General features: G+C 43.9%; 1 protein-coding gene across 1 annotated transcript in view; it reads right to left on the bottom strand.

The window, feature by feature from the left end:
- The window catches only part of KCNN2 (potassium calcium-activated channel subfamily N member 2), a 125349-nt gene that overhangs the window by 24315 nt on the left and 75854 nt on the right, over positions 1 to 25180 (bottom strand). Inside the window, exon 4 of the mRNA XM_069775089.1 lies at positions 22143 to 22284. Coding sequence (XP_069631190.1) covers positions 22143 to 22284 — 142 coding nt within the window. The remainder of the gene's footprint in view (positions 1 to 22142; positions 22285 to 25180) is intronic.

The raw sequence follows: 25180 nt of genomic DNA on the forward strand, positions 1-25180 counted from the left end.
TAACGAATGCCCCCCTCCCCTCCTCCTTTCTCTTAGCTTTTATTGCTGAGCACTATGTCACGTGGTATGGAATATCTCGTTGGTCATTTTGGGTCAGCTGTTCTGTCTATGTCCCCTCCCAACCTCTTGCCCACCACCAGCCTACTGGCCTTTGGGGGGAGGGGGGTGGTGGTGGTTGGAGAGACAGCCTCCATGCTGTGTGTTATTAACACCCTTCTAGCTACAAATACAAAGCACAGCACTATGAGGACTGCTATGGGGAAAGTTACCTCCATCACAGTCAGACCCAATACAAGTACGTATTCTAATTAATGTTTTCTGTTAGTGCTCTGCACTTTTATATGGGTCCTCTGTTGATCTCAGCATCCTTAAAAATACTAATAAAGTGTGAATTATCCCAAATCTTGGGATCCAAATACTGTTATTTTAAAATGGTACCATCATGCTGACTATGTTTTTTAATATCCCTATTCATGTGAACAGTAACATGAATTCAATTAATTCGTGCTCATACATCCAGTTTTTTTCTTAGATCTCTACTACATACTGCAGAAGCCCTTGTTTTACCAAAATAACTTATGCTAAGTAAAAGTACTGAATTATTTCAACTGCAAGAAAGTATCTTTTGAGAAAAAAATTCTAAAAAAGTCTTATTTTACATTACTGGATTTTATAATTTCCAATACCATTCCTTTTATCCTGTTTTAAAGTAAATTTTTGTGCTGGTTTAAATTAAATAATTGTCCTGTTTTTGTCTGAGATGATAGATAGATAGAGTTAATTTTCTTCATAGTAGCTAGTATGGAGCTATGTTTTGGATTTGTGCTGAAAACAGCGTTGATAATACAGGGATGTTTTCATTATTGCCAAGCAGTGCTTACAGGGTCAAGGCCTTTTCTGCTTCTCACACCACCCCACCAGCAAGTAGGCTGGGGGTGCACAAGAAGTTGGGAGGAGACACAGCTGGGACAGCTGACCCCAAATGACCAAAGGGATATTCCATACCATATGATGTCATGCTCAGCATATAAAGGCTGGGGGAAGGGTGGATGTTCGGAGTGATGGCGTTTGTCTTCCCAAGTTACCATTAGGCATGATGGAGCCCTGCTTTTCTGGAGATGGCTGAACACCTGACTGCTGATGGGAAGTAGTGAATAAATTCCTTGTTTTGCTTTGCTTGCACACATGACTTTTGCTTTATGTATTAAACTGTCTTTATCTCAGCCCATGAGTTTTCATACTTTTCTGATTCTCTCCCCCATCCCACTGTGAGGGGAGTGAGCAAGCGGCTGTGTGGTGCTTAGTTGCTGGCTGGGGTTAAACCATGATGAAGGTTCAGACTCAGACTTCAACAAAGTCTAATGTTTGGGACTAGCATTTCGGTAAGGGCCCACTTTTAGTGATAAGCAAAGAGAAGTTCTTGCAACTCTTTAACTAAAGGGTTAAGTTTGGGGGTTGGTTTTGTTGTCTTTTAAAATCTAAGACAAAGAATCATTAGCACTGCCAGAGAAGCCACACTGAAAACAGCATTTGGTTTTCAGTTTAAAAATGTGGGACTCAGAGAAACCCTATATTGCTCAAAGTAAATGCCTCTTGCATTTCCACTTGGTTCTTTCTTTGGTAAAGTTCCAAACACAGTAGCTGCCGCGTGCTGAGAGGAGTTCAAGGTTTGTGATGTCCCCCGGGGGTGTCTGAGGGGGTTTTCTAGGCCCCCGGCACGCTTGGGCTGTGTGTGAGGCAGGGAGCATGCGGCAGGTCTCACGAGAGGGGCAGGAGAGTTGGGCAGTGCCGGCAGTCCCCGCGGCCAGTTCAAACAGTGAGAAGCCGCATATAACCGGCCCCTAGGGAGCGCCAGCGGCTAGGATTTGCAAACAGGGAGTGGCGTCAGCACTTTGTGCGGCAGTTCGAGCGGGAAGGGCTGCACACTGCCAGTTAGTGGGCTGCTGCCTGCTCTACTCACCAGCAGGCTTAGGCTGCAGCCCCAACGGTCACCCCCAACTAACTGGTGGCTGTGTAAACCTACCCAGAAGCTTGAGGTCTCCAGGGAATTAGAATTAGAAGGATTACATCTTCCAAAGAATTACCATTTTATAAGTAAGTGGGCTATTTTTCTGAGAACTATAAGGAGACTGTGACCTGCTGAAAGAAATTGGTGTCCACCTGCCACAACTGCAAGGCTGAAGCTGAAATCCAAACAGAAGCACTACAGCTCACCTATGCTCATGTCTCCACCCAAACAGACCTCCCAAGGACTGAAATAGCTGTCTGGACCTTAGGTTGCATGGAGCTACAGCACTTGGAAGTCTCTCTACCACCTGAAAGCAGCGGTGGATGTCATAGCTGCAAGTATGCTCAGCTGGAAGAACACCTTTCCAGTGACTGGAAAAAGGGAAACATTGCACCTGTTCTTAAAAAGGGTAGAAAGGAGAACCCTAGGAACTACAGACCTATCACTCTGTGCCTGGGAAGATCATGGAACAGATCCTCCCAGAAGCTATGCTAAGGCACATGGAGGACAGGGAGGTGATTTGAGACAGCCAGCATGGCTTCACCAAGGGCAAGTCCTGCCTGACCAACCTAGTGGCCTTCTGTGATGAAGTGACTACATCAGTGGACGAGGGAAGAGCTACAGATGTCATTTATCTGGATTCCTGTAAGGCCTTTGACACAGTCCCCCACAACATCCTTCTCTCTAAATTGGAGGGATATGGATTTGATGGATGGACTATTAGGAGGATAAGGAATTGGCTGGATGGTTGCATCCAGAGGGTAGTGGTCAACGAATCAATGTCCAGATGGATATCAGTGATGAGTGATGTCCCTCAAGGGTCTGTACTGGGACCAATACTGTTTAATATCCTCATCAACAACACAGACAGTGGGATTGAGTGCACCCTCAGCAAATTTGCAGATGACACCAAGCTGAGTGGTGCAGTTGACACACCTGAGGGACAGGATGCCATCCAGAGGGACCTGGACAAGCTCAAGAACCAGGACTGTGGGAACCTCATGAGGTTCAACAAGGCCAAGTGCAAGGTCCTGCACCTGGGTCAGGGCAACCCCCAGTATCAATACAGGCTGGGGAATGAAGGGATTGAGAGCAACCCTGCAGAGAAGGACTTGGGGATACTGGTAGACAAAAAATTGGATATGAGCCAGTATTATGTGCGTTCGCAGCCCAGAAAGCTAACCATATCCTGGGCTGCATCAAAAGAAGGGTGGCCAGCAGGTCAAGGGAGGTAATTCTGCCCCTCTACTCTGCTCTGGTGAGACCTCCCCACCTGGAGTATGGCATACAGCTCTGGAGTCCTCAGCACAGGAAAGACATGGACCTGTTGGAGCGGGTCTAGAGGAGGGCCACAAAAATGGTCAGAGGGATGGAATACCTCCCCTCTGAAGAAAGGCTGAGAGAGTTGGGGTTGTTCAGCCTGGAGAAGAGAAGGCTCCAGGGAGACCTTATTGCGGCCTTCAATATGTAAAGGGAGCTTATAAGGAAGATGGAGACAGACTTTTTACCAAGGCCTGTAGTGACAAGGGGTAATGGTTTTAAACTAAAAGAGGGTAGATTCAGACTAGATATAAGGAAGAAGTTTTTACTATGAGGATGGTGAAACACTGGAACAGGTTGCCCAGAGAGGTTGTAGATGCCCCATCCCTGGAAACATTCAAGGTCAGGTTGGACAGGGCTTTGAGCAACCTGATCTAGTTGAAGATGTCCCTGATCATTGCGGGAGGGTGGGGGGGGTGGGTGTTGGACTAGATGACCTTTTAAGGCCTCTTCAAACCCAAACTGTGGCGGAGGATCCACAGGGGACATCACACACAGACCAATGTGATCAAGTGAAGCCCATTTACTACAACTTTCAGCACGGTTATATACCCTATGCGCTTATGCACACGCCTTATACAATGCTCTGATTGGTACAATATCCCGTTTCACGTGGCGCTATCTTATCCTTTATTGGCTGCTCAAGCTTCTGCACAAGGCATCTTGCGGTTGCTTATCTCGTTCTTTGGCATCCAGGAGTTGTTTGTCAGGCTCTTCTTATCTTCCTTTTCTCAGTGTACAAGGACACAGCATCCTTGTCCGCTTCAGCACTTTGTATGCTTATGCTTCGTTCCAGCTAAAGGCTGGATTGCTCACATGTCTTCGCTCAGCCAAGAAATCCTCAACACCAAACCATTCTACAGTTCTCTAAAAAGGTGGCGAGGTCAATAGTACAGCTGAAGTGCCTCTATATCAATGCATGCAGCATGGGTAACAAACAGGAGCTGGAAGCCACTGTGCAGCTAGAAAGCTACGATCTAATTGCTATCACTGAAACGTGGTGGGATGAATCACACAACTGGAGCACTGCAACTGATGGCTGTAACCTGTTCAGGAGGGACAGGCAAGAAAGGGGGGGGGGGGGAAGGGTGCTCTCTATGTAAAAGAATGCACTGACTGCACAGAGCTGTCTGAAAAACAGGTTGAGAGCTTATGGGTAAAAATTAGGGGCCAAGACAACAAAGGAAACCTCGTGGCTGGTGTTTACTACATGCCACCCAATCAAGGGGAGGAAGTTGATGAAGCATTCTTACTTCAGCTACAGGAAGTATCCCGGTCGCAGGCCCTGATCCTGCTGGGGGACTTCAATCACCCTGACATCTGCTGGAAAAGCAGCACAGCAAAGTGTAAGCAGTCCAGGAGACTCTTGGCGTGTGTTGAGGATAAATCCTTAATCCAGGTGATAGACAGCCCAACCAGAGGAGAAGTGTTACTGGACCTGTTGCTTACAAACACAGATGAACTTATTGGAGACGTCAAGACTGGTGGCAGCCTGGGCTGCAGTGATCATGCCCTGATAGAAATCACAGTCTCGAGGGATGTGGGCCAGGTGATAAGTAAAGTCAAGACCCTGAATTTTAGGAGAGCAAAGGTTCAGTTGTTTAAGGAATTAGTGGATGGGACCCCCTGGGAAACTGCCCTCAGGGATGAAGGAGCAGAAGAGAGCTGGCAGCTCTTTAAGGACATTTTTCTTAGAATGTAAGAGCCCTCGACTCCCATGTGAATGAAATTGGGCAAGGAAAGCAGGAGACCAGCAAGGCTGGGTAAGGACTTCCTGGTCAAACTACAGTGTAAGAAGGAAATGCACAGGCAGTGAAACAAGGGACATGTATCCTGGGAAAAATATAGGGACACTGCCCAGATGTGTAAGGATGGGATTAAGAAAGCTAAGGCACAGTTGGAGCTGAATTTCACAAGGGATGTGAAGAATAATAAGAAGGGCTTCTACAGGTATGTTGGTCAGAAAGGAGGATTAAAGAAAATGTACCCCCTCTTGCTAAATATGACAGGAAAACTGTTGACAACCAACATGGAGAAGGCTGAGGTACTCAACAATCTTTTTGCCCCAGTTTTCAGTTGTAAGAGACTGAAAGAGTTAATGTCTCAAACATTGTGGTGGGGCAAGTTCTGCATAACAACAAACCCTGCAGAGCAACGAACCACAGGTGAAAAGTCGGTTAGCAACAGGGTGAGGAGGGCGTGCTGGAGGGTGCACAGTTCTGTGTTCTGATATGCTGAGCAGGGCAGCTCACCATATATGGCCAAAGGTCAAACAATGGTCATGCCTGCAGGGAGGGAGAAGTTACTCCCCAAATGACCCCCAAGCCCACCAACCCATTTCCCGAAGGTTCTGAAAGCACAAACCCGCATGACACCTAATTAGCCTAATGAGTTCAAGTGCCCACCTGAAGGAGGGGCAAGGAGATGATAAAAGGACACAAACTGAAGCACCATGTGCGTACGCCCTCCGGAACTGGACCGCTAGGCTGGCTGGACCAACGCTGGACCCAGCACCAGTGTAATCTTTCTCTTTTCTCTCTCTGTCTCTCTCTCTTTCTCTTTCCTTTTCCATAATCCCTACACCTCATCCCTTTAGACATAAACTGTTGACCAAGTCTGGGACTAGAAGTGGATCTAGCCACCCCTAGGCTCTTCTCTGAGAAGGAGTCTAGAAAGCAAGGGGGTCCACTGTGAACCTCCTTATCTTCTTCCCTGAACTGATCCCCAAATAAGGAAGTCTTGTAGTATATGTTTGGTGATGTATGGTTAACATGTTACACAGTTTACTGACGTAGTTTCACGCCAATTCTTGTTGTGAGCAAATAAAAGTTGAGTTTTGTGAGTTAAAGGATCCCTGGTGTCATTTCACCTTAATCCTGACCTGGGAATCGGCGAACCTGAGTCGTCGTCCTGAGAAACTGGGACATGACATCAGTGGTAATCTTTCTTCCCACATCTCTCAAATCCCTGAACCTCAAGGCAGGGACTGGGGGAATGAAGTCCCTCCCATCATAGATCAGGGTCAAGACCACCTGAGCAACCTGAACATACACAAGTCCATGGTACCGATGAGATGCATCCCAGGGTCCTGAGGGAATTGGCTGATGTAGTTGCCAAGCCACTCTCCATCATATCTGAAAAGTCATGGCAGTCAGGTGAAGTCCCCAGTGACTGGAAAAAGGGAAACATCACACCCATTTTTAAAAAGGGTAATAAGGAGGACCCTGGGAACTACCAACCTGTCAGCCTCACCTCTGTGCCTGGGAAGATCATGGAACACATCCTCCTAGAAGCTATGTTAAGACACATGGAGAACAGGGAGGTGACTCGAGACAGCCAACATAGCTTCACCAAAGGCAAATCATGCCTGACTAATCTAGTGGCTTTCTACAATGGAGTGACTGCATCAGTGGACAAGGGAAGAGCTATGGATGTCATCTACCTGGACTTCTGTAACACCTTTAATGTGGTCTCCCACAACATTCTTGCCTCTAAATTGGAGAGAAATGGGTTTGATGGATGGACTGTTTGACTCTTAAGAAATTGGCTGGATGTCCACATCCAAAGAGTTACAGTCAATGGCTCAATGCCCAAGTGGAAACCAGTAATGAATGGTGTCCCTCAAGGGTTTGTACTGGGACCAATAATATTTAATACCTTCATCAGTGACATAGACAGTGGGATTGAGTGCACCCTCCGAAAGTTTGCGGATGACACCAAGCTGAGTGGTGCAGCTGATTCACTAGAGGGACCCTGACAGGCTTGAGAAGTGGGCCCGTGGGAACCTCATGAAGTTCAACAAGGCCAAGTGCAAGGTCCTGCCCTGGGGTTGGGGCAGTCCCCAATATCAATAGAGATTGAGAGATGAATGGATTGAGAGCAGCCCTGCAGAGGACTTGGGGGTACCAGTGGATGAAAAAATGAACATGAGCTGGCAATGTGTGCTCACAGCCCAGAAAGCCAATCATATCCTGGGCTACATCAAAAGAAGGGTGGCCAGCAGGTCAAGGGAGGTGATTCTCACCCTCTATTCCGCTCCCATGAGACCTCACCTGGAGTACTGCAGCCATTTCTGGGGTCCCCAGTATAAGAAAGACACGGACCTGTTAGAGCGGGTCCAGAGGAGGGCCACAGAAGTGATCAGGGGGCTGGAGCACCTCTACTCTGAAGAAAGGCTGAGAGAGTTGGGGTTGTTCAGCCTGGAGAAGAGAAGGCTCCAGGGAGACCTTATTGCGGCCTTCAATATATAAAGGGGGCTTCTAAGAAAGATGGAGACAGACTTTTACCAGGGCCTGTAGTGACAGGACAAGGGACAAGGGTTTTAAACTGAAAGAAGGTAGATTTAGATTGAACATAGGGAAGAAATTCTTTACTGTGAGGGTGGTGAGACACTCGAACAGGTTGCCCAGAGAAGTTGTGGATGCCCCATCATTGGAAGTGTTCAAGGTCAGGTTGGAATGGGCTTTGAGCAACCTGATCTAGTGAAAGATGTCCCTGCCCATGGCAGGGGAGTTTGGCTAGATGATACTTGAAGATCCCTTCCAACCCAAACCATTCTATGATTCTATGAAAATGATAACAATTAATTGAACAATTTCTGCAACCACATTGACTGCCTGGAGGTGATATATATGCCTGGAGGGTGCTATTGGTGAGAAAGGAAGAAATACTGTGTATCAGTGGCTAGCTGAAAGTCTCCTGGAAGCTTTGGTTTAGCTGGACTGGAAGTGAATTGCAGTGTTTAGTGCTGTAGTTATCACAAAAAAATGTCCTGCTATACTTGTCTTTAGCTGAAAGAAGGCAGCTGCCACATTTCTTATTTCCCTTGGGATCCACTGAGGGAGAGAGAATGTCTGCTTTGCAGACATATGGCTCTGCACCAGAAAAGACACAACATTATTCCTGCTGCTCTGCATAAAATGAAAAGCCTGTATGAATTTTAACAGATACACTGTTCATTTCGCTCTCTAGAAGTTGGGCTTACAGGTTAACCTTGGCTGGCTGCCAGGTGCCCACCAAGCTGCTCTATCACTCCCCCTCCTCAGCCGGGCGGGGGGGGGAGAAAATAAGATGAAAAACTTGTAGTTTGAGATAAAGGCAGTTTAATGAAGAAAATCAAAGGCTGCACATGGAAGCAAAGGAAAACAAAAAGATTTATTCTCTAATTCCCATAAGCAGGCAATGCCCAGCTGCTTCCTGGGAAGTAGGGCCTCAGTACGCTTAGCAGTTGCTTCAGAAGAAACTCACCTTAATAATGTATGCCCCCAGCTCTTCCTCCTTTCTGTTAGCTTTTATTGCTGAGCAGATGTCATATGGTATGGAATATCTCTTTGGTCAGTTTGGGTCAGCTGTCCTGGCTATGTCCCCTCCCAAGATCTTGCCCACCTCCAGCCTGCTGGTGAGAGGGTGGGAAATGTTGGAGAGACAGTCTTGATGCTATGGGAGCACTGCTCAGCAGTAGCCAAAGCATTGGTGTGTTATCAACACTGTTCTAGCTACAAATACAAAGCACAGCACTATGAGGGCTTCTATGGGGAAAGTTAACTCCATCCCAGCCAGACCCAATACAATAAAAATATCTTGCCTGAAGTAAAAAAATAACTCTCCAAAACAAGCAATGCAAAAGTTGATGGAGGAATACATCTGTGAGACAGACAGAGGCTATGGAAATGCTGCCATATAAATTCATTTTTGCATGTCAGTGTTGTTTACTGGGAGAGTCATGTAACATTGCATCACTGAAACAGAGTAGGATGAACAGTAGAACTATACCATTTCAGCCAAAAATGTGAGTTAAAATAGTTTTGCATTATTTATACTTTCATATATTCAATATTTTTCTGGCTACTACTGTGTTCAGTGGAGTTTGTCTGCCTGTACCACAGCTAGAATTTAGTTCCAACATTTAAACAGCTTCTAATCTCTAATACAGCAGATGAACTGATTCCTTTACTTCTCATTAGTATGTAAGGTTTTTAGCAATGTTGCAAAAAACCCCACCATACAAAGAGTATTAAATGTCATATACGAATTATGAAATTCATTAGATACTCCTGTACACAGTAAGGGGTATTGGTGCAGGACATAAATGTGAAGTAAACTTTTTTTTTAAATAATGCAAGATGAGTACTGGGAAAATCTCCTGTGAGAGTGTCCTAGTTTCAGCTGGGATACAGTTAATTGTCTTCCTAGTAGCTGGTACAGTGCTATGTTTTGAGTTCACTATGCGAAGAATGTTGATAACACTGATGTTTTCAGTTGTTGCTAAGTAGTGTTTAGACTAAAGTCAAGGATTTTTCAGCTTCTCATGCCCAGCCAGCGAGAAAGCTGGAGGGGCACAAGAAGTTGGCACAGGACACAGCCAGGGCACCTGACCCAAACTGGCCAACAGGGTATTCCATACCATGTGACGTCCCATCTAGTATAGGAACTGGGAAGTGGGGGTGGGGAATCGCCGCTCGGGGACTGGCGGGGTGTCGGTCGGCGGGTGGTGAGTAATTGTATTGTGCATCATTTGTACATTCCAATCCTTTTATTACTACTGTTGGCATTTTATTAGTGTTATCATTATCATTATTAGTTTCTTCTTTTCTGTTCTATTAAACCGTTCTTATCTCAACCCACGAGTTTTACTTCTTTTTCCCGATTTTCTCCCCCATCCTACTGGATGGGGGGGAGTGAGTGAGCGGCTGCGTGGTGCTTAGTTGCTGGCTGAGGTTAAACCACAACAATTGATATTGCCAATGCATTTTTCTCCATTCCTTTGGCAGCAGAGTGCAGGCCACAGTTTGCTTTCACATGGAGAGGCGTCCAATACACCTGGAATCGACTGCCCCAGGGGTGGAAGCACAGTCCTACCATTTGTCACGGATTAATCCAAACAGCACTGGAACAAGGCGAAGCCCCTGAACATTTACAATACATAGATGACATCATCGTGTGGGGCAATGAGGCAGAAGAAGTGTTTGAGAAGGGAAAAAGAATAATTCAGATTCTTCTGAAAGCTGGTTTCGCCATAAAGAAAAGCAAGGTCAAGGGACCTGCACAGGAGATTCAGTTCTTGGGAATAAAATGGCAGGATGGACGCCGTCATGTCCCTATGGAGGTGGTTAACAAGATAGCATCTATGTCTCCACCAGCTAACAAGAAAGAAACACAAGCTTTCCTAGGCCTTGTGGGGTTCTGGAGAATGCATATTCCAGGTTACAGTCAGCTTGTGAGCCCTCTCTATCGAGTAACGCGGAAAAAGAACTATTTTGAATGGGGCCCTGAACAACAACAAGCCTTTGAGCATATCAGACAAGAAATAGCTCGTGCAGTAGCTCTTGGGCCTGTCCGGACAGGACCAGATGTGCAAAATATACTCTACACGGCAGCTGGGGATCATGGTCTCACCTGGAGCCTGTGGCAGAAAACACCAGGAGAAACCCGAGGTCGACCATTAGGGTTTTGGAGCCGGGGGTACCGAGGATCAGAAGCCCACTACACCCCGACTGAAAAAGAGATACTAGCAGCATATGAGGGGGTTCGAGCCGCTTCAGAAGTTGTTGGTACAGAAGCATATCTCCTCTTGGCACCACGATTGCCCGTGCTACACTGGATGTTCAAAGGAAACATCCCCTCTACACATCATGCAACCAGCGCTACATGGAGTAAGTGGATAGCATTGATCACGCAACGGGCTCGACTGGGGAAATCTAACCGCCCAGGAATTCTGGAAGAGATCATGGACTGGCCAGAAGGCAGAGATTTTGGAGCATCACCTGAGGAGGTGGCTCGTGCCCAAGAGGCACCACCATATAATGAGTTACCAGAAGACGAAAGGTGTTATGCTTTGTTTACTGATGGATCCTGTCGTGTGGTAGGGAACCATCGGAAGTGGAAAGCTGCTGTGTGGAGTCCCACACGCCAAGTCGTTGAGGCCACTGAAGGAGAAGGCGAGTCAAGTCAGTTTGCAGAAGTGAAAGCCATCCAACTAGCCCTAAACATTGCTGAACGAGAAAAATGGCCGGTACTCTACCTCTATACTGACTCCTGGATGGTGGCTAATGCCCTATGGGGGTGGCTACAGCAGTGGAAGAAGACCAATTGGCAACGCAGGGGTAAACCCATCTGGGCAGCAGCATTGTGGCAGGACATTGCTGCCCGTGTAGAACACATAACTCTAAGGGTACGTCATGTAGATGCTCACGTGCCCAAAAGCCGTGCCACTGAAGAACATCGAAATAATGAACAGGTAGACAAGGCTGCCAAAATAGAAATAGCTCAGGTGGACCTGGACTGGGAGCGTAAAGGTGAGCTATTTGTAGCTCGATGGGCCCATGAGACATCGGGACATCTAGGGAGAGATGCAACATATAGGTGGGCTCGTGATCGAGGGGTGGACCTGACCATGGAGGCCATTACGCAGGTCACTCATGAATGTGAAACATGTGCTGCAATCAAACGAGCTACCAGAGTAAAGTCTCCCTGGAACAGAGGGCGGTGGCTGGGTTTTCGATATGGCGAGGCCTGGCAAATTGACTACATTGGACCACTGCCGCGAACACGCCAAGGCAAGCGCTACATACTCACCATGGTGGAAGCAACTACTGGTTGGCTAGAAGCATATCCTGTAAACCATGCCACTGCCCGAAACACCATCTTAGGCCTTGAAAGGCAAATTTTATGGCGACACGGTACCCCAGAAAGAATTGAATCAGACAATGGGACTCATTTCCGAAATAACCTCATAAGCTCCTGGGCAAAGAAACATGGCATTGAGTGGGTGTACCACATACCCTATCACCCGCAAGCATCTGGGAAAATTGAGAGATATAATGGACTGTTGAAGACTATGCTGAGAGCGCTAGGCAATGGGACATGGAAGCATTGGGATACAAATTTAGCAGAAGCCACTTGGCTAGTTAACACCAGAGGATCTGCTAACCATCCTGGTCCTGCCCAAACAAAACCCCTACATACTGTGGGAGGAGATAAGGTCCCCGTAGTGCACATGGGGAAGTGGCTGGGGAAGGCAGTGTGGATTGCACCTCCCATGGGAAAAGGCAAACCCATTCGTGGGATTGTCTTTGCTCAGGGACCTGGGTGTACTTGGTGGGTAATGCGGAAGGATGGGGAGACCCAGTGTGTGCCTCAAGGACATTTAACCTTGGGGGAAGAATAATCTGTGATGTGAGTTGTATGTTGTAGGAAGTAATGTAGCAGGAATGACCTGAACTGCAGAAGAGTGAACTTCGCAAGGAACCAGACAAGTGCATCGGTGACCCAAACCAAGCTGGTGTTGGGGCCCAACGATCGAACAAACTGCTTCTCCTGTCCTGACCACTCATCTTGATGGATGGGGCTCAAGTCATAACCTGTATGTGAACATCAGGAAGAGTGGAAGAAGCCCATGGAATATCTATCTCTTAAAGGACAGGGGATAGTAATTAATAAGAATGTATAAATCCGTACGTTGGGTATAAAAGTGGTTTAAGTATGTAGTCTCAGTTGTAAGTGTTGGTGAGAAAGGATTTCAGTAATGAGAATTAAATACAATAGTATGGTTAGAAGATATCTGTATTAAGTTATGTGGAACCTGAGCAGGACGCAAACGGTATGGAATAAGGGGTGGAGATTGTATTGGGTCTGGCTGAGATGGAGTTAATACTCCCCATGGCAGCCCTCATAGCACTGTGCTCTGCATCAGTAGCTAGAAAGGTGTTGATAGCACACCAGTGTTTTGGCTACAGCTGAGCAGTGCTGGCACAGCATCAAGGCTGTCTCTCCAACATTTTTGCCCCCCCCTCAATGGCAGGCTGGGGCAGGGCAAGATCTTGGGAGGGGACATAACCAGGACAGCTGACCTAAACTAACCAAACAGATATTCCATACCATATGACGTCAGCTCAGATATAAAAGCTAAGTAAAGGGAGACGGAAGAGGGGGGGCATTTTGTCTTCCGGAGCAACCACTACGCGTACTGAAGCCCTGCTTCCCGAGAAGTGGCTAGACATCGCCTGCTGATGGGAAGTAGAGAATAACATCATTTGTTTTTTTCTTTGCTTTCGCGCGCGCAACCTTTGCTATCACTTTATTAAACTGTCCTTATCTTGACCCACGAGCCTTTTGTTATATTTTCTCCCCCCCGTCCAGCTGAGGAGGGGGAGTGATAGAGCGGCTTTGGTGGGCACCTGGCATCCAACCAGGGTCAACCCACCACAATTGTGCATCATTTGTACATTCCAATCCTTTTATTACTACTGTTGGCATTTTATTAGTGTTATCATTATCATTATTAGTTTCTTCTTTTCTGTTCTATTAAACCGTTCTTATCTCAACCCACGAGTTTTACTTCTTTTTCCCGATTTTCTCCCCCATCCTACTGGATGGGGGGGAGTGAGTGAGCGGCTGCGTGGTGCTTAGTTGCTGGCTGAGGTTAAACCACAACAGAGAGCATAGAAAATAATGGTTTATAAAACAAAGACACTCTGTCTTCTACAAGGGAACCTGTAAATGATGGTAGTGCTAATTCAGACAAGCCCAAAACCTGCATGCATGCTGATAGCTAGGCTTCTGGGAAACCTTCAATGGTCATAACTGAAAAGCCCCCCAAAGATCATGACAGTCACAGTGAAATCTTTCCACCTGGCATGCAAAACCTGTTTTTCTGAGCAAGGAGGTGAAATTTTATTTCCCTTAACCAGCAGACAGAACAGCCTATAATGCTGATGATAAACATTAGTTTAATATTTCAGGATGATGGCTACCAGGGATGCTCTTGTCCAACATCTGTCATGGAAAATCATGCAACCCAGACAGTGTAAATACCAAAGTTTCATGAAAATACATGTAAAGGTATATAAAAAATTGTTGCATTAAAATTCAAAGTTATTGCAGATGGAACCAAACCAAGTTACATTTTTTCAAAACAAAACAAAGGGTTTTCTATAAATCAGTCCGCTCATGTTATATTTATGTAGAAAATAAGATATCTTGGGAGAATTGCTGTTTATTCCAGTCAGTAATTGACTGCCTTTGAACTTGATGAAATGCAACCGTAATTTCTAATTAGATCTAAATTGGAAACAGTTATTTCCTGTCCTCTGACACTTAAAAATCTTCCCTATTCTATTGGGATGAAAGAAGAGCTTCTGAGGGAGTATTTTATTTTATTTTCTAATTCTAAAAGATGGTTACATCTTCCAGAAGACTTTGTTTACTCAAATAGAGCTAGAAGAAACCCTCTGCTGTTCTCCCACATTCCAGATTACTGAACTAACCACTACTGCCTCAGGGATTGATTGCTCAATCTCTCTGTAGCTACTCAACTTCATTTTAATCGTTATATGTTCTCTTTTCTTTACTTCAATTATAAATTTCATCCCAAGAAGCCACAGCCATAAAATAACACAGAAGAAGTAAGTGTTCCTGAGAAAAGTTTCCACTTTGGCAAACTGATGTGCTGGAACAACAATAATAAAGGAGCTAAAGAAATTCTGACCAGCCCAACTTTTAATAGTTTCAACCCTAATAATTCAAGCATCCTTAACTGTCTTCTCCATTTTATGTTTCTGCTTGACAGATTTTCCAGTTAGATTGTATTGTGTTAGAAGGATTAAACACAAACTATTATGAATTCTGAGGTCACTGATGTTTATTATTGAATTCTCAGAATCAAATTAATTATATTCTATCATATATCTGAGAAATGGACCTGAAATGTTACCAATCTGCATGAAAAGATTTTCACATTTTCCTATACTCTCAGGAAGTGAAAATTGAGCCGTGTTCTAGATTTTTGAGATTCTCATCAACAAAACTATTCACCACATTGCTTTGACCTTTTGCCACCAGACACTAGAAATGCTAAAAATATTATAGATTCTTGATAAATGTGCAAAATGTTCTAAGTAAAACTTTAAATGGCAATACAATCTATTATTGTCTTACTGGTATCACAGAAAATTGAGTTGCTTCTATCAGTTCAGTCATACATATCTACCCACAAGGCAGTGTATTAATCATACCTTTTCAGCACTTTGAACATAATTCCAAATACATTTTTGTGTTTCTGCAAATAATTACAGAATTAAACAGTGTAAAGAAAAGTTTTCCTAAAAATCCCACAATGTTCTAGGCATTACAATGCAAAATAATTTATGACCTTTATGTACATTATCCATAGAAGGTTCTATAAAATAATTTTCACATTTCACTGCTCAAATCTGATGTTTACCTTCTTTTTCTTTTGTTTAAGAATTTTCCCAGATCTTCAGCTAATATTAGCTCTGAAGTTAGAATCTACTTTTTTCTGTTTTTCTTAAAATCTAGTAACTATTAAATTTCAAAGATGTTACAGATCAGATTTTGCTACCAACAGAAATCAGATGTTTCAAAATTATGCTATTCTAGGTACCATGTTTCTCATGCAGACAGCATGTTTCTTTATATTTGTTGATAAGACCAGGGTGGTCTGAGATGAAACCCCACGAGCAAACAACACAATTTAACCTTATATGAAGAGTTCCCCTTGTCATACAGCATAAACACTTCATTCTGGTGGCTTTTTTAGCATGTGTAGGAAAGGAGCTGCAATTCTTTTAAAACAAATGCAGACTTCTGCATGGACTTTAAAAATTGCTGTAAGAGAAGTTTTAAAATTGTATCTGAGTAATTTTTAATTCAGTATTTAGAAATAAAAAGCTAGTATTCTGAAGGCTAGATTATACACACTGATTGCATTGTGACTGTTCTAATAAGAATTATTCACCTAAATGGCTGGGGTTCAGATCCGATAGTTAAAAGATGCTACTTAAAAATTTTCCAGAAGAAACATCTAATCTCCTCGCCCACCTCTACGATGCAACTTTAAGAATATCCTCATAATTTTTTTGCTTCTTTCATAGACGTAATGATCTCTTCGGAATTCATTTCAATGAGAAGCATTTAAGCTGCAATTTCAGCAACAGTGAGGCTAACATGAAAAACCTACAGGATATCTATTTCATCAAAAGCAATCTTCATTCAATCTATAGTCAACTACTCTGTGTATCCTGTGATAAAACAGTTAATTATAACTCATCCATTTTATCTTACTTCTACTTATTTGTTCCAAATATAATGACTTTTAATATAGACAAATTGTCATGGTTTAAGCCCAGCCGGTAACAAAGCACCACGAAGCCGCTCACTCACTCCTCCCCCCTGGCCCTAGTGGGATGAGGAGGAGAAAATATAAAGAAATGTTCATGGGTCAAGACAAGGACAGGGAGGGATCACTCACCAATTATGGTCATAGGCAAAAGACAGGCTCAACTTGGGGAAGAAACAAAATCAATTTAGTTTACTACTAATCAAATCAAAACAAGGATAATGAGAAGTAAACCCCAGATCTTAAAACACCTTCCCCCCACCCCTCCTTCCTTCCCAGCTCAACTCCACTCCCAGTTTTCTCTACCTCCTCCCCCCCCCCCCCCGGCGACGCAGGGGGATGGGGGTTGCAGTCAGTTCATCACACATTGTCTCTGCTGCTCCTTCCTCCTCAGGGGGAGGACTCCTCACTCTTCCCCTGCTCCAGCGTGGGGTGCCTCCCATGGGAGACAGTCCTTCACAAACTTCTCTGGCATGGGTCCTTTCCACAGGCCGATCTTCAGGCACAGGCTGCTCCAGCGCAGGCTTTCCCATGGAGTCACGGCCATCTTCAGGGGCATCCAGCTGCTCCAGCATGGGGTCCTCCATGGGCTGCAGGTGGGCATCTGCTCCACTGTTCGCCTCCATGGGCTGCAGGGGACAGCCTGCCGTTTCACCATGGGGGGCTGCAGGGGCATCACCTCCTCTGGCACCCTTCCTCCCCCTCCTTCTTCACTGACCTTGGTATCTGCATAGGTGTTTCTCTCACATTCCAATCTCCTTGCCCACTGTAGGTTCCCCTTCTTAAATATGTTATCCCAGATGCACTACCACCATTGCTGATTGGGTTGGCCTTGGCCAGTGGCGGGTCCAACTTGGAGCCGGGGAAGCCTCTAGCAGCTTCTCACAGGAGCCACCCCTGCAGCCCATCCCCTGCTACCAAAACCCTGCCACACAAACCCAAAACACAAATAAACTCCCTATTCTCATAATAGACCAGGAGCTATTCAATATCCTCCATATTCTTCATATATTTTTAATACTTTATTCATTACAATTCTTCCCATCCCATCAATAATCATGCGTCTTCCCATAGCTTCTCATGATTGCCTCTCCTTTTACTTCTACCAATTTCTACTTCCCTTCTTTACATTTTTGTTATCTTCATTATATACTCCTCATAAGGCCAGGAAATATCGGCAAAACACTCCAAGGCCTGACTCTATAAAATAGTTAAGCAGGTGACAATACTATCCATGTATAAGCAGTGCCACTTGTCCTGGTTTCAGCTGGGATAGAGTTAACTGTCTTCCTAGTAGCTGGTACAGTGCTGTGTTTTGAGTTCAGTATGTGAAGAATGTTGATAACACTGATGTTTTCAGTTGTTGCTCAGTAGTGTTGAGACTATAGTCAAGGATTTTTCAGCTTCTCATGCCCAGCCAGGGCACCTGACCCAAACTGGCCAACGGTGTATTCCATACCTTGTGACGTCCCATCTAGTATAGGAACTGGGAAGGGGGGGGCAGGGAATCGCCGCTCGGGGACTGGCTGGGTGTCGGTCGGCGGGTGGTGAGCAATTGCACTGCGCATCATTTGTACATTCCAATCCTTTTATTACTACTGTTGGCATTTTATTAGTGTTATTATTATCATTATTAGTTTCTTCTTTTCTGTTCTATTAAACCGTTCTTATCTCAACCCACGAGTTTTACTTCTTTTCCCGATTTTCTCCCCCATCCCACTGGATGGGGGGGAGTGAGTGAGCGGCTGCATGGTGCTTAGTTGCTGGCTGGGGTTAAACCACGACAATAACGCTGATGTTTTCAGTTGTTGCTCAGTAGTGTTTAGTCTAAAGTCAAGGATTTTCAGCTTCTCATGCCCAGCCAGGGCACAAGAAGTTGGCACAGGACACAACCAGGGCACCTGACCCAAAGTGGCCAACAGTGTATTCCATACCATGTGACGTCCCATCTAGTATAGGAACTGGGAAGGGGGGGCAGTGAATCGCCGCTCAGGGACTGGCGGGGTGTCGGTCGGCGGGTGGTGAGCAATTGCCCTGCGCATCATTTGTACATTCCAATCCTTTTATTACTACTGTTGTCATTTTATTAGTGTTATCATTATCATTATTAGTTTCTTCTTTTCTGTTCTATTAAACCGTTCTTATCTCAACCCACGAGTTTTACTTCTTTTTCCCGATTTTCTCCCCCATCCTACTGGATGGGGGGGAGTGAGTGAGTGGCTGCATGGTGCTTAGTTGCTGGCTGGGGTTAAACCACGACACCACTGAAGTTAATAATAGCACAAATAAAGGGCTCCACCTGTAGCTGAGCTCAGCCTGCTGACCAGGAACTGAGAGATAACCACTGCATATTCAGTGGGTAGCCAAAGCTCAGACAAGTTGCATGGCCTGTTGAAAATGGTGTGGGTCTCCCCATCTATTCTATATCCTGTTCTCATACAGAAGATGGCACTCATATTTCTATTCATCAATCACTCTCTTCAGGCCTAATTAACATATAGAGAAGGCAGAGGGCACATTTACTATCCAATTTATCATCTACATGGTCCATAGTCTGCTAGTCTGCATAGACTGCATAGACTGAATAGGCTGCTTCCTAGTGAAGTCCCATCAGAAAAACACTGATAGGTGATTTAGAGGTACCCAGTTCAGTTTCTCTTGCCAGTATATAAACAGCCTCTGCATTTACCAATGCCACCAACTCTGTACTGCACTGTTTCAATATTTTCATTAAAGATTCACATATTTAAGTGCTTTGCAAAATCCAAAATAAATTGTTCAATATGACAGAACACATTCTTTAAATATTTACCTTATTTTTTCAAGAGTACAGATGGTTCACAGTTTTCTTTTTTGCTTATTTTAATTTTTCTAATACATTAATTAGACTACTGACTTACTCTTAATGATTCTCAACTGCTTATTTTCTTTTAGCATCATTAGAATAATATGTAAATATTTTCCTATTTTCCAGGAGAATTTAAAACATGTCACTTGAAAATACGAAGAATGCTGAACAATTTGTTTTGAGTAAATATTCAAAGCAAGTTAACCTAGAATTTAGCTGTTGTCAAGAGATCTGTTGTCAAGGATGTAGTCAGAGATGATAATGAGGAGGGATAATGATCTAATATCTGCATCTTGAAGCATTTGCTTCTTATTTCTGAACAGTGTCTGGGAAGAAGGAAAGCATTATAACAGGGTTCTGTACTTGTTCTGCACATCCCTGTGGCAATATATGCCGCATGTTCTCTTCTTCTAATGAACTTATGGCTACTTTTTATTCTATCTGGCATCAAAATCCAGCTCAGAATGAAGAACAAAGGCAAATACCCCAGAAGACAGCCGATACGAGTTTAGTCAACAGCCTTTAGAAAAGCCTTCTGAGTCATTCCTGTGCTTTCCATCTGTATTTTCACCAGATTGCAAACTCTGTATTTAAAGAGATATGCATGTGACAATACCAAAATTTACTGGAAGTCTTTCTCAATAAAGGTCAATGACCTGAAACCTGTCAGATGTTAAAAAATAAAAAAGAAGCATTTGGAGAAAAAGTCTTCAACACTACAAAAATGCATTGATCTATTTTACTCTCTGAACATAAAATACATACTTTTATAAACAACATATTTACTAAAACACCTGCTCAAAAAGGGAAACTTCCTGCCACCATTTGTTTTCAGCCAGAATCCAAATATACCTGTTTTAATAGAAGGTAGATATTGAAGCTGCATTACTTTTATGATCAATGGATCTTACTGTCATATATATTATATATGATGCCCATCCTGAACTTCTCACTCACAGGGAAATTTACACAGGAGCTTGATACAAATAAAAGTGGCAGGATCAGGGGCTTTTTTACTTCTAATTTACTGTAAATATGCAGAAATTTCCATTATAATTTATTGCCCTACTGACTACCTAACTTGGACCAAATGCTACAATACAAAAAAAATTGAAATTATATATGAAGTAAAGCTAATAAATATGTACTGAATATCTATGGTCTAACAATTAAATCAATGGTAACAAAATGTCTTATAATGAAAACTGCACTACATAAATCCACTTAAAGCAATGGAAAACTATGGATCATATGTTATTAGACTTATAAGAAACAATGTAGAAAACTATGCACAAGCAAAATGCTTTAGGAGACTAGCCACCATCATAATTCTACACCTGCAAGTAACTTCATTAAGAAGCAAATATCAGAGCTGTAGGTTTATTATTAGCAGTGGTCCAATTAAACACGTCCAAAGACAGTCAAGAAGATGTGATATCCTACAATTCAATGAAAGACTCTATTGAGATTTTTGAAGCTGAGAATGGCATCAGGGTAGAATTGTTTCTCTGTATTTTATTATGCAGCTCTTCATTCTACCTACAGAGGATGAAAGCCTTCCATTCCATTACCATCGAATGAGAGACCATGTGTCCTGGTTTCAGCTGGGATAGAGCTAATTGTCTTCCTAGTAGCTGGTACAGTGCTATGTTTTTGAACTAGGTATGAGAAGAATGTTGATAACACTGATGTTTTCAGTTGTTGCTAAGTAATGTTTAGTCTAAAGTCAAGGATTTTTCAGCTTCTGATGCTGTATTGAGTCTGGCTGAGATGGAGTTAATTCTCCCCATAGCAGCCCTCATAGCACTGTGCTCTGCATCAGTAGCTAGAAAGGTGTTGATAGCACACCAGTGTTTTGGCTACTGCTGAGCAGTGCTGGCACAGCATCAAGGCTGTCTCTCCAACATTTTTGCCCCCCCTCAATGGCAGGCTGGGGCAGGGCAAGATCTTGGGAGGGGACATAACCAGGACAGCTGACCTAAACTAACCAAACAGATATTCCATACCATATGACGTCAGCTCAGATATAAAAGCTAAGTAAAGGGAGATGGAAGGGGGGCATTTTTGTCTTCCGGAGCAACCACTACGCGTACTGAAGCCCTGCTTCCCAGGAAGCGGGCAACCTTTGCTATCACTTTATTAAACTGTCCTTATCTTGACCCACGAGCCTTTTGTTATATTTTCTCCCCCCCCCCCCCGTCCAGCTGAGGAGGGGGAGTGACAGAGCGGCTTTGGTGGGCACCTGGCATCCAGCCAGGGTCAACCCACCACAGATGCCCACCCAGCAAGAAAGCTGGAGGGGCACAAGAAGTTGGGAGGGGACACAGCCAGGGCAGCTGACCCAAACTGGCCAATAGGGTATTCCATACCATGTGACATCACATCTAGTATATAAACTGGGGGAAATGGTGGTGGGGGGATCGCCGCTTGGGGACTAACTGGGCATCAGTCAGCGGGTGGTGAGCAATTGTATTGTGCATCACTTGCATATTCCAATCCTTTTATTATTACTGTTGTCATTTTATTAGTGTTATCATTATTAGTTTCTTCCTTCCTGTGCTATTAAACTGTTCTTATCTCAACCCACGAGTTTTACTTTTTTATCCGATTCTCTCCCCCATCCCACTGGGTGGGGGGAAATGAGTGAGCGGTGGCTGCGTGGTGCTTAGTTGCTGGCTGGGGTTAAACCACGACACCATAGAATGGTGCAAGTAAGCCTATATACTTTAGAAGTTATCAAATAAATATTTCTGTTATGACTACCATGAGTTTGGGGATTAATTCCGACAAACTTAATCTCATATCCAGTGAATAAATTCTGAAACACTCACCATGATTCCAGTGAGCAAACAGACTCCTTTCCCACAGTATGTATTAGGTACCATGTCACCATATCCAATGGATAGAAACGTTATTGAAATTAACCACATTGCTCCAAGAAAATTGCTTGTAACATCCTGTTGATCATGGTACCTGAAAAGAAAATGAAAATAATTTCTTTATAATGAAAAGTTCTGTTAAATCTCACTAACTGGTGTGTGGTGGATTGACCTTGCCTAACAGCCAAATGCCCACCCAGCCACTCACACGTCCCTGATCAGCAAGATTGGGGGGGACAAAATAGGTTTGTGTAATGAGAAACAAAAATAAAAACTAAAAAATCACCTCCCCCCAACCCCCCATTTCACAGGCTCAGCTTCACTCCTTCACTCCCAACTCTTCTACCTGTCCCCCGAAGCATCGCAGAGGGGATGGGGGTTACAGTCAGTATATATGTACTAGGCCTGGCTGGGACAGAGTTAATTTTCTTCAAAGCAGATCATATGGTACTGTGTTTTGGATTTTTTTACCAAAACAGTACTGATAACACACTAATATTCTAGCTATCTGCTATGTATTGAATTGTGCAAGAAAGACATTCTGCTGGTAGTTGCTCAGGTTTAACTATTTGGGTTTTGATATTTATATAAATGCCAGTTTTAACATGTTTAATTTTTTTTTTTAAATTAAATATTTTTAAAAATTTTTGCACATCTCTTAGGGAATTAATATGTTTGCTTACTAGCCTTGTGGGTTTTCATTCCTTGTTTTGAAGGAGACAGCGTCTGTTATGTTTATGTTATCAAAGCTTGCTCATGTGTCTTCATTTCTAGGTACTGGTTTGCAGAGTCTTTACATAGCTCAGTACAGCAGCTATAATGTTCAAAATAGGCTGTCTAAATGTGCTAGAAATAAACCCTTGCCTCATCTGAAAAAAAAAAATTAAATATTTTAAAAAATTAAATTATAGGATCCATCCAAGAGTACTGAGGGAGCTGGCAGAGGAGCTTGCCAAGCCACTCTCCATCATTTATCAGCAGTCCTGGTCAACAGGGGAGGTCCCAGATGACTGGAGGCTTGCCAATGTGACACCCATTTACAAGAAGGGTCAGAAGGAGGATCCAGGGAACTACAGGCCTGTCAGCCTGACCTTGGTACCGGGGAAGATTATGGAGCAGCTCATCTTGAGTGCACTCACACAGCATGTGCAGGACAACCAGGGGATCAGGCCCAGCCAGCATGGGTTCATGAAAGGCAGGTCCTGCTTGACCAACCTGATCTCCTTCTATGACCAGGTGACCTGCCTAGTGGATGAGGGAAAGGCTGTGGATGTTGTCTACCTGGACTTCAGCAAGGCCTTTGACACTGTCTCTCACAGCATACTCCTTGAGAAGCTGGCAGCTCATGGCTTAGACAGCTGTACTCTTTGCTGGGTAAAAAACTGGCTGGATGGACGAGCCCAGGGAGTTGTGGTGAACAGAGTTAAATCCACTTGGTGGAGGGTCACAAGTGGTGTTCCCCAGGGCTCAGTATTGGGGCCAGTTCTCTTTAATATCTTTATCAATGATCTGGATGAGGGGATCGAGTGCACCCTCAGTAAGTTTGCAGGTGACACCAAGTTGGGAGGGAGGGTTGATCTGCTTGAGGGTAGGAAGGCTCTACAGAGGGATCTGCAACTTCTTCCTTGTCACACTTTTCTCCTGCTCCACCGTGTGACCTCTCCATGGGCTGCAGGGGAATACCTGATCTGTCATGGTCTCTTCCACGGGCTGCAGGGGAATCTCTGGTGGCTGGAGCACCTTCTCTCTCTCCTCTGACCTTGGTGTTTGCACTGCTGTTTCTAACTCTCGTTTTCTCTTCTCCTCTGCCTGTGCAGTGTTTTCTGCCCTTTCTTAAATATGTTTTCACACAGGCACAACCAACTTTGCTGATTGGCTCAACTTTGGCCTGCAGTGGGTTCATTGCCAAGCCAGCTGGAACCAGCTGTGTCCAGCACAGATGCCACCCTTGCAGTCTCCCCCATTCCCAAAACCTTGCCATATATACCCAATACACTGGTGATAAAGCTATTCTTGTAATCTATAGTTATTTCTTTTTAAAAGCACTTATAAATTATTATATAAAACTCAAATAAATGACATCAACAGTAAAGAAACAGAAGATACAACAATAGCACAAGTACTACAGATATTCATGCCATTTTATATTTTAGTATTCTGTTATTACTATTAAAATAGCAGACACCTCTTGGTTTTTAAGAGAATCTTTTCATAGGGGGTACAAGTCCTGTTGATCCTCTGCAGTTGTACAAGACATCAGTCTGAAGCATATACAGAAGTCAGAAATGGATGTGTGGACAAGCAGAGAGTAGAGCAGATCTCTATCTCCTTGGCCTAAATTTAAGTTTGTAAACAGCAATTTAATAATGAACTGTCACGTGAATGCTGAATTAAACAACCTAGGATCTTCCCTCTCCTTCAGCATGTTTAAGATAAATAGAACTGTATGCCACTGTATTCCTCGTCATCACAAGATCTTCACCTTAAAAATAAGAAAACCTCCCTTTTCTGTTAAAGTCAACCACTAAATGTAATTTCCTGATGTGCTATTTGTTGTCTTATTTTTACCATTCTAATGGAATGTGTTCATTTTTTCCTTTAAAGAAAACAAACTTAAATGAATAATCTAGTCTTCACATTACATATATATCAACTCAACTGGGAAGCCATAAGGACATGTTTTAGGTATGAAACCTGCTTTTACCACTCACTCTGTGAGGAAAAAAGGCCTAATGTTAATGTATATGTAATTTTGCTTCCCAGACACAGAGTAGTTCTGCAACAGAGACTACCTGGCTGCTACTGCAGCCTCAAGGTTGAAATAACCCCCAGAGCTGCTGTGAAGCCTCAGGTTAGTTAATCTGTGCTATTGGATCCTCAAGGGTATTATTTTAACCAGTCCCCAAATCACTGTCTCACAGTGGGTCACAGAGTGCCACTAGGTAATTAGCTCATAAATCCCCAGGCAAACTGCTTTCCACCACTGAAAT

Source organism: Haliaeetus albicilla, chromosome W (assembly GCF_947461875.1).
Source record: "Haliaeetus albicilla chromosome W, bHalAlb1.1, whole genome shotgun sequence".
Taxonomy (NCBI): Eukaryota; Metazoa; Chordata; class Aves; order Accipitriformes; family Accipitridae; genus Haliaeetus; species Haliaeetus albicilla.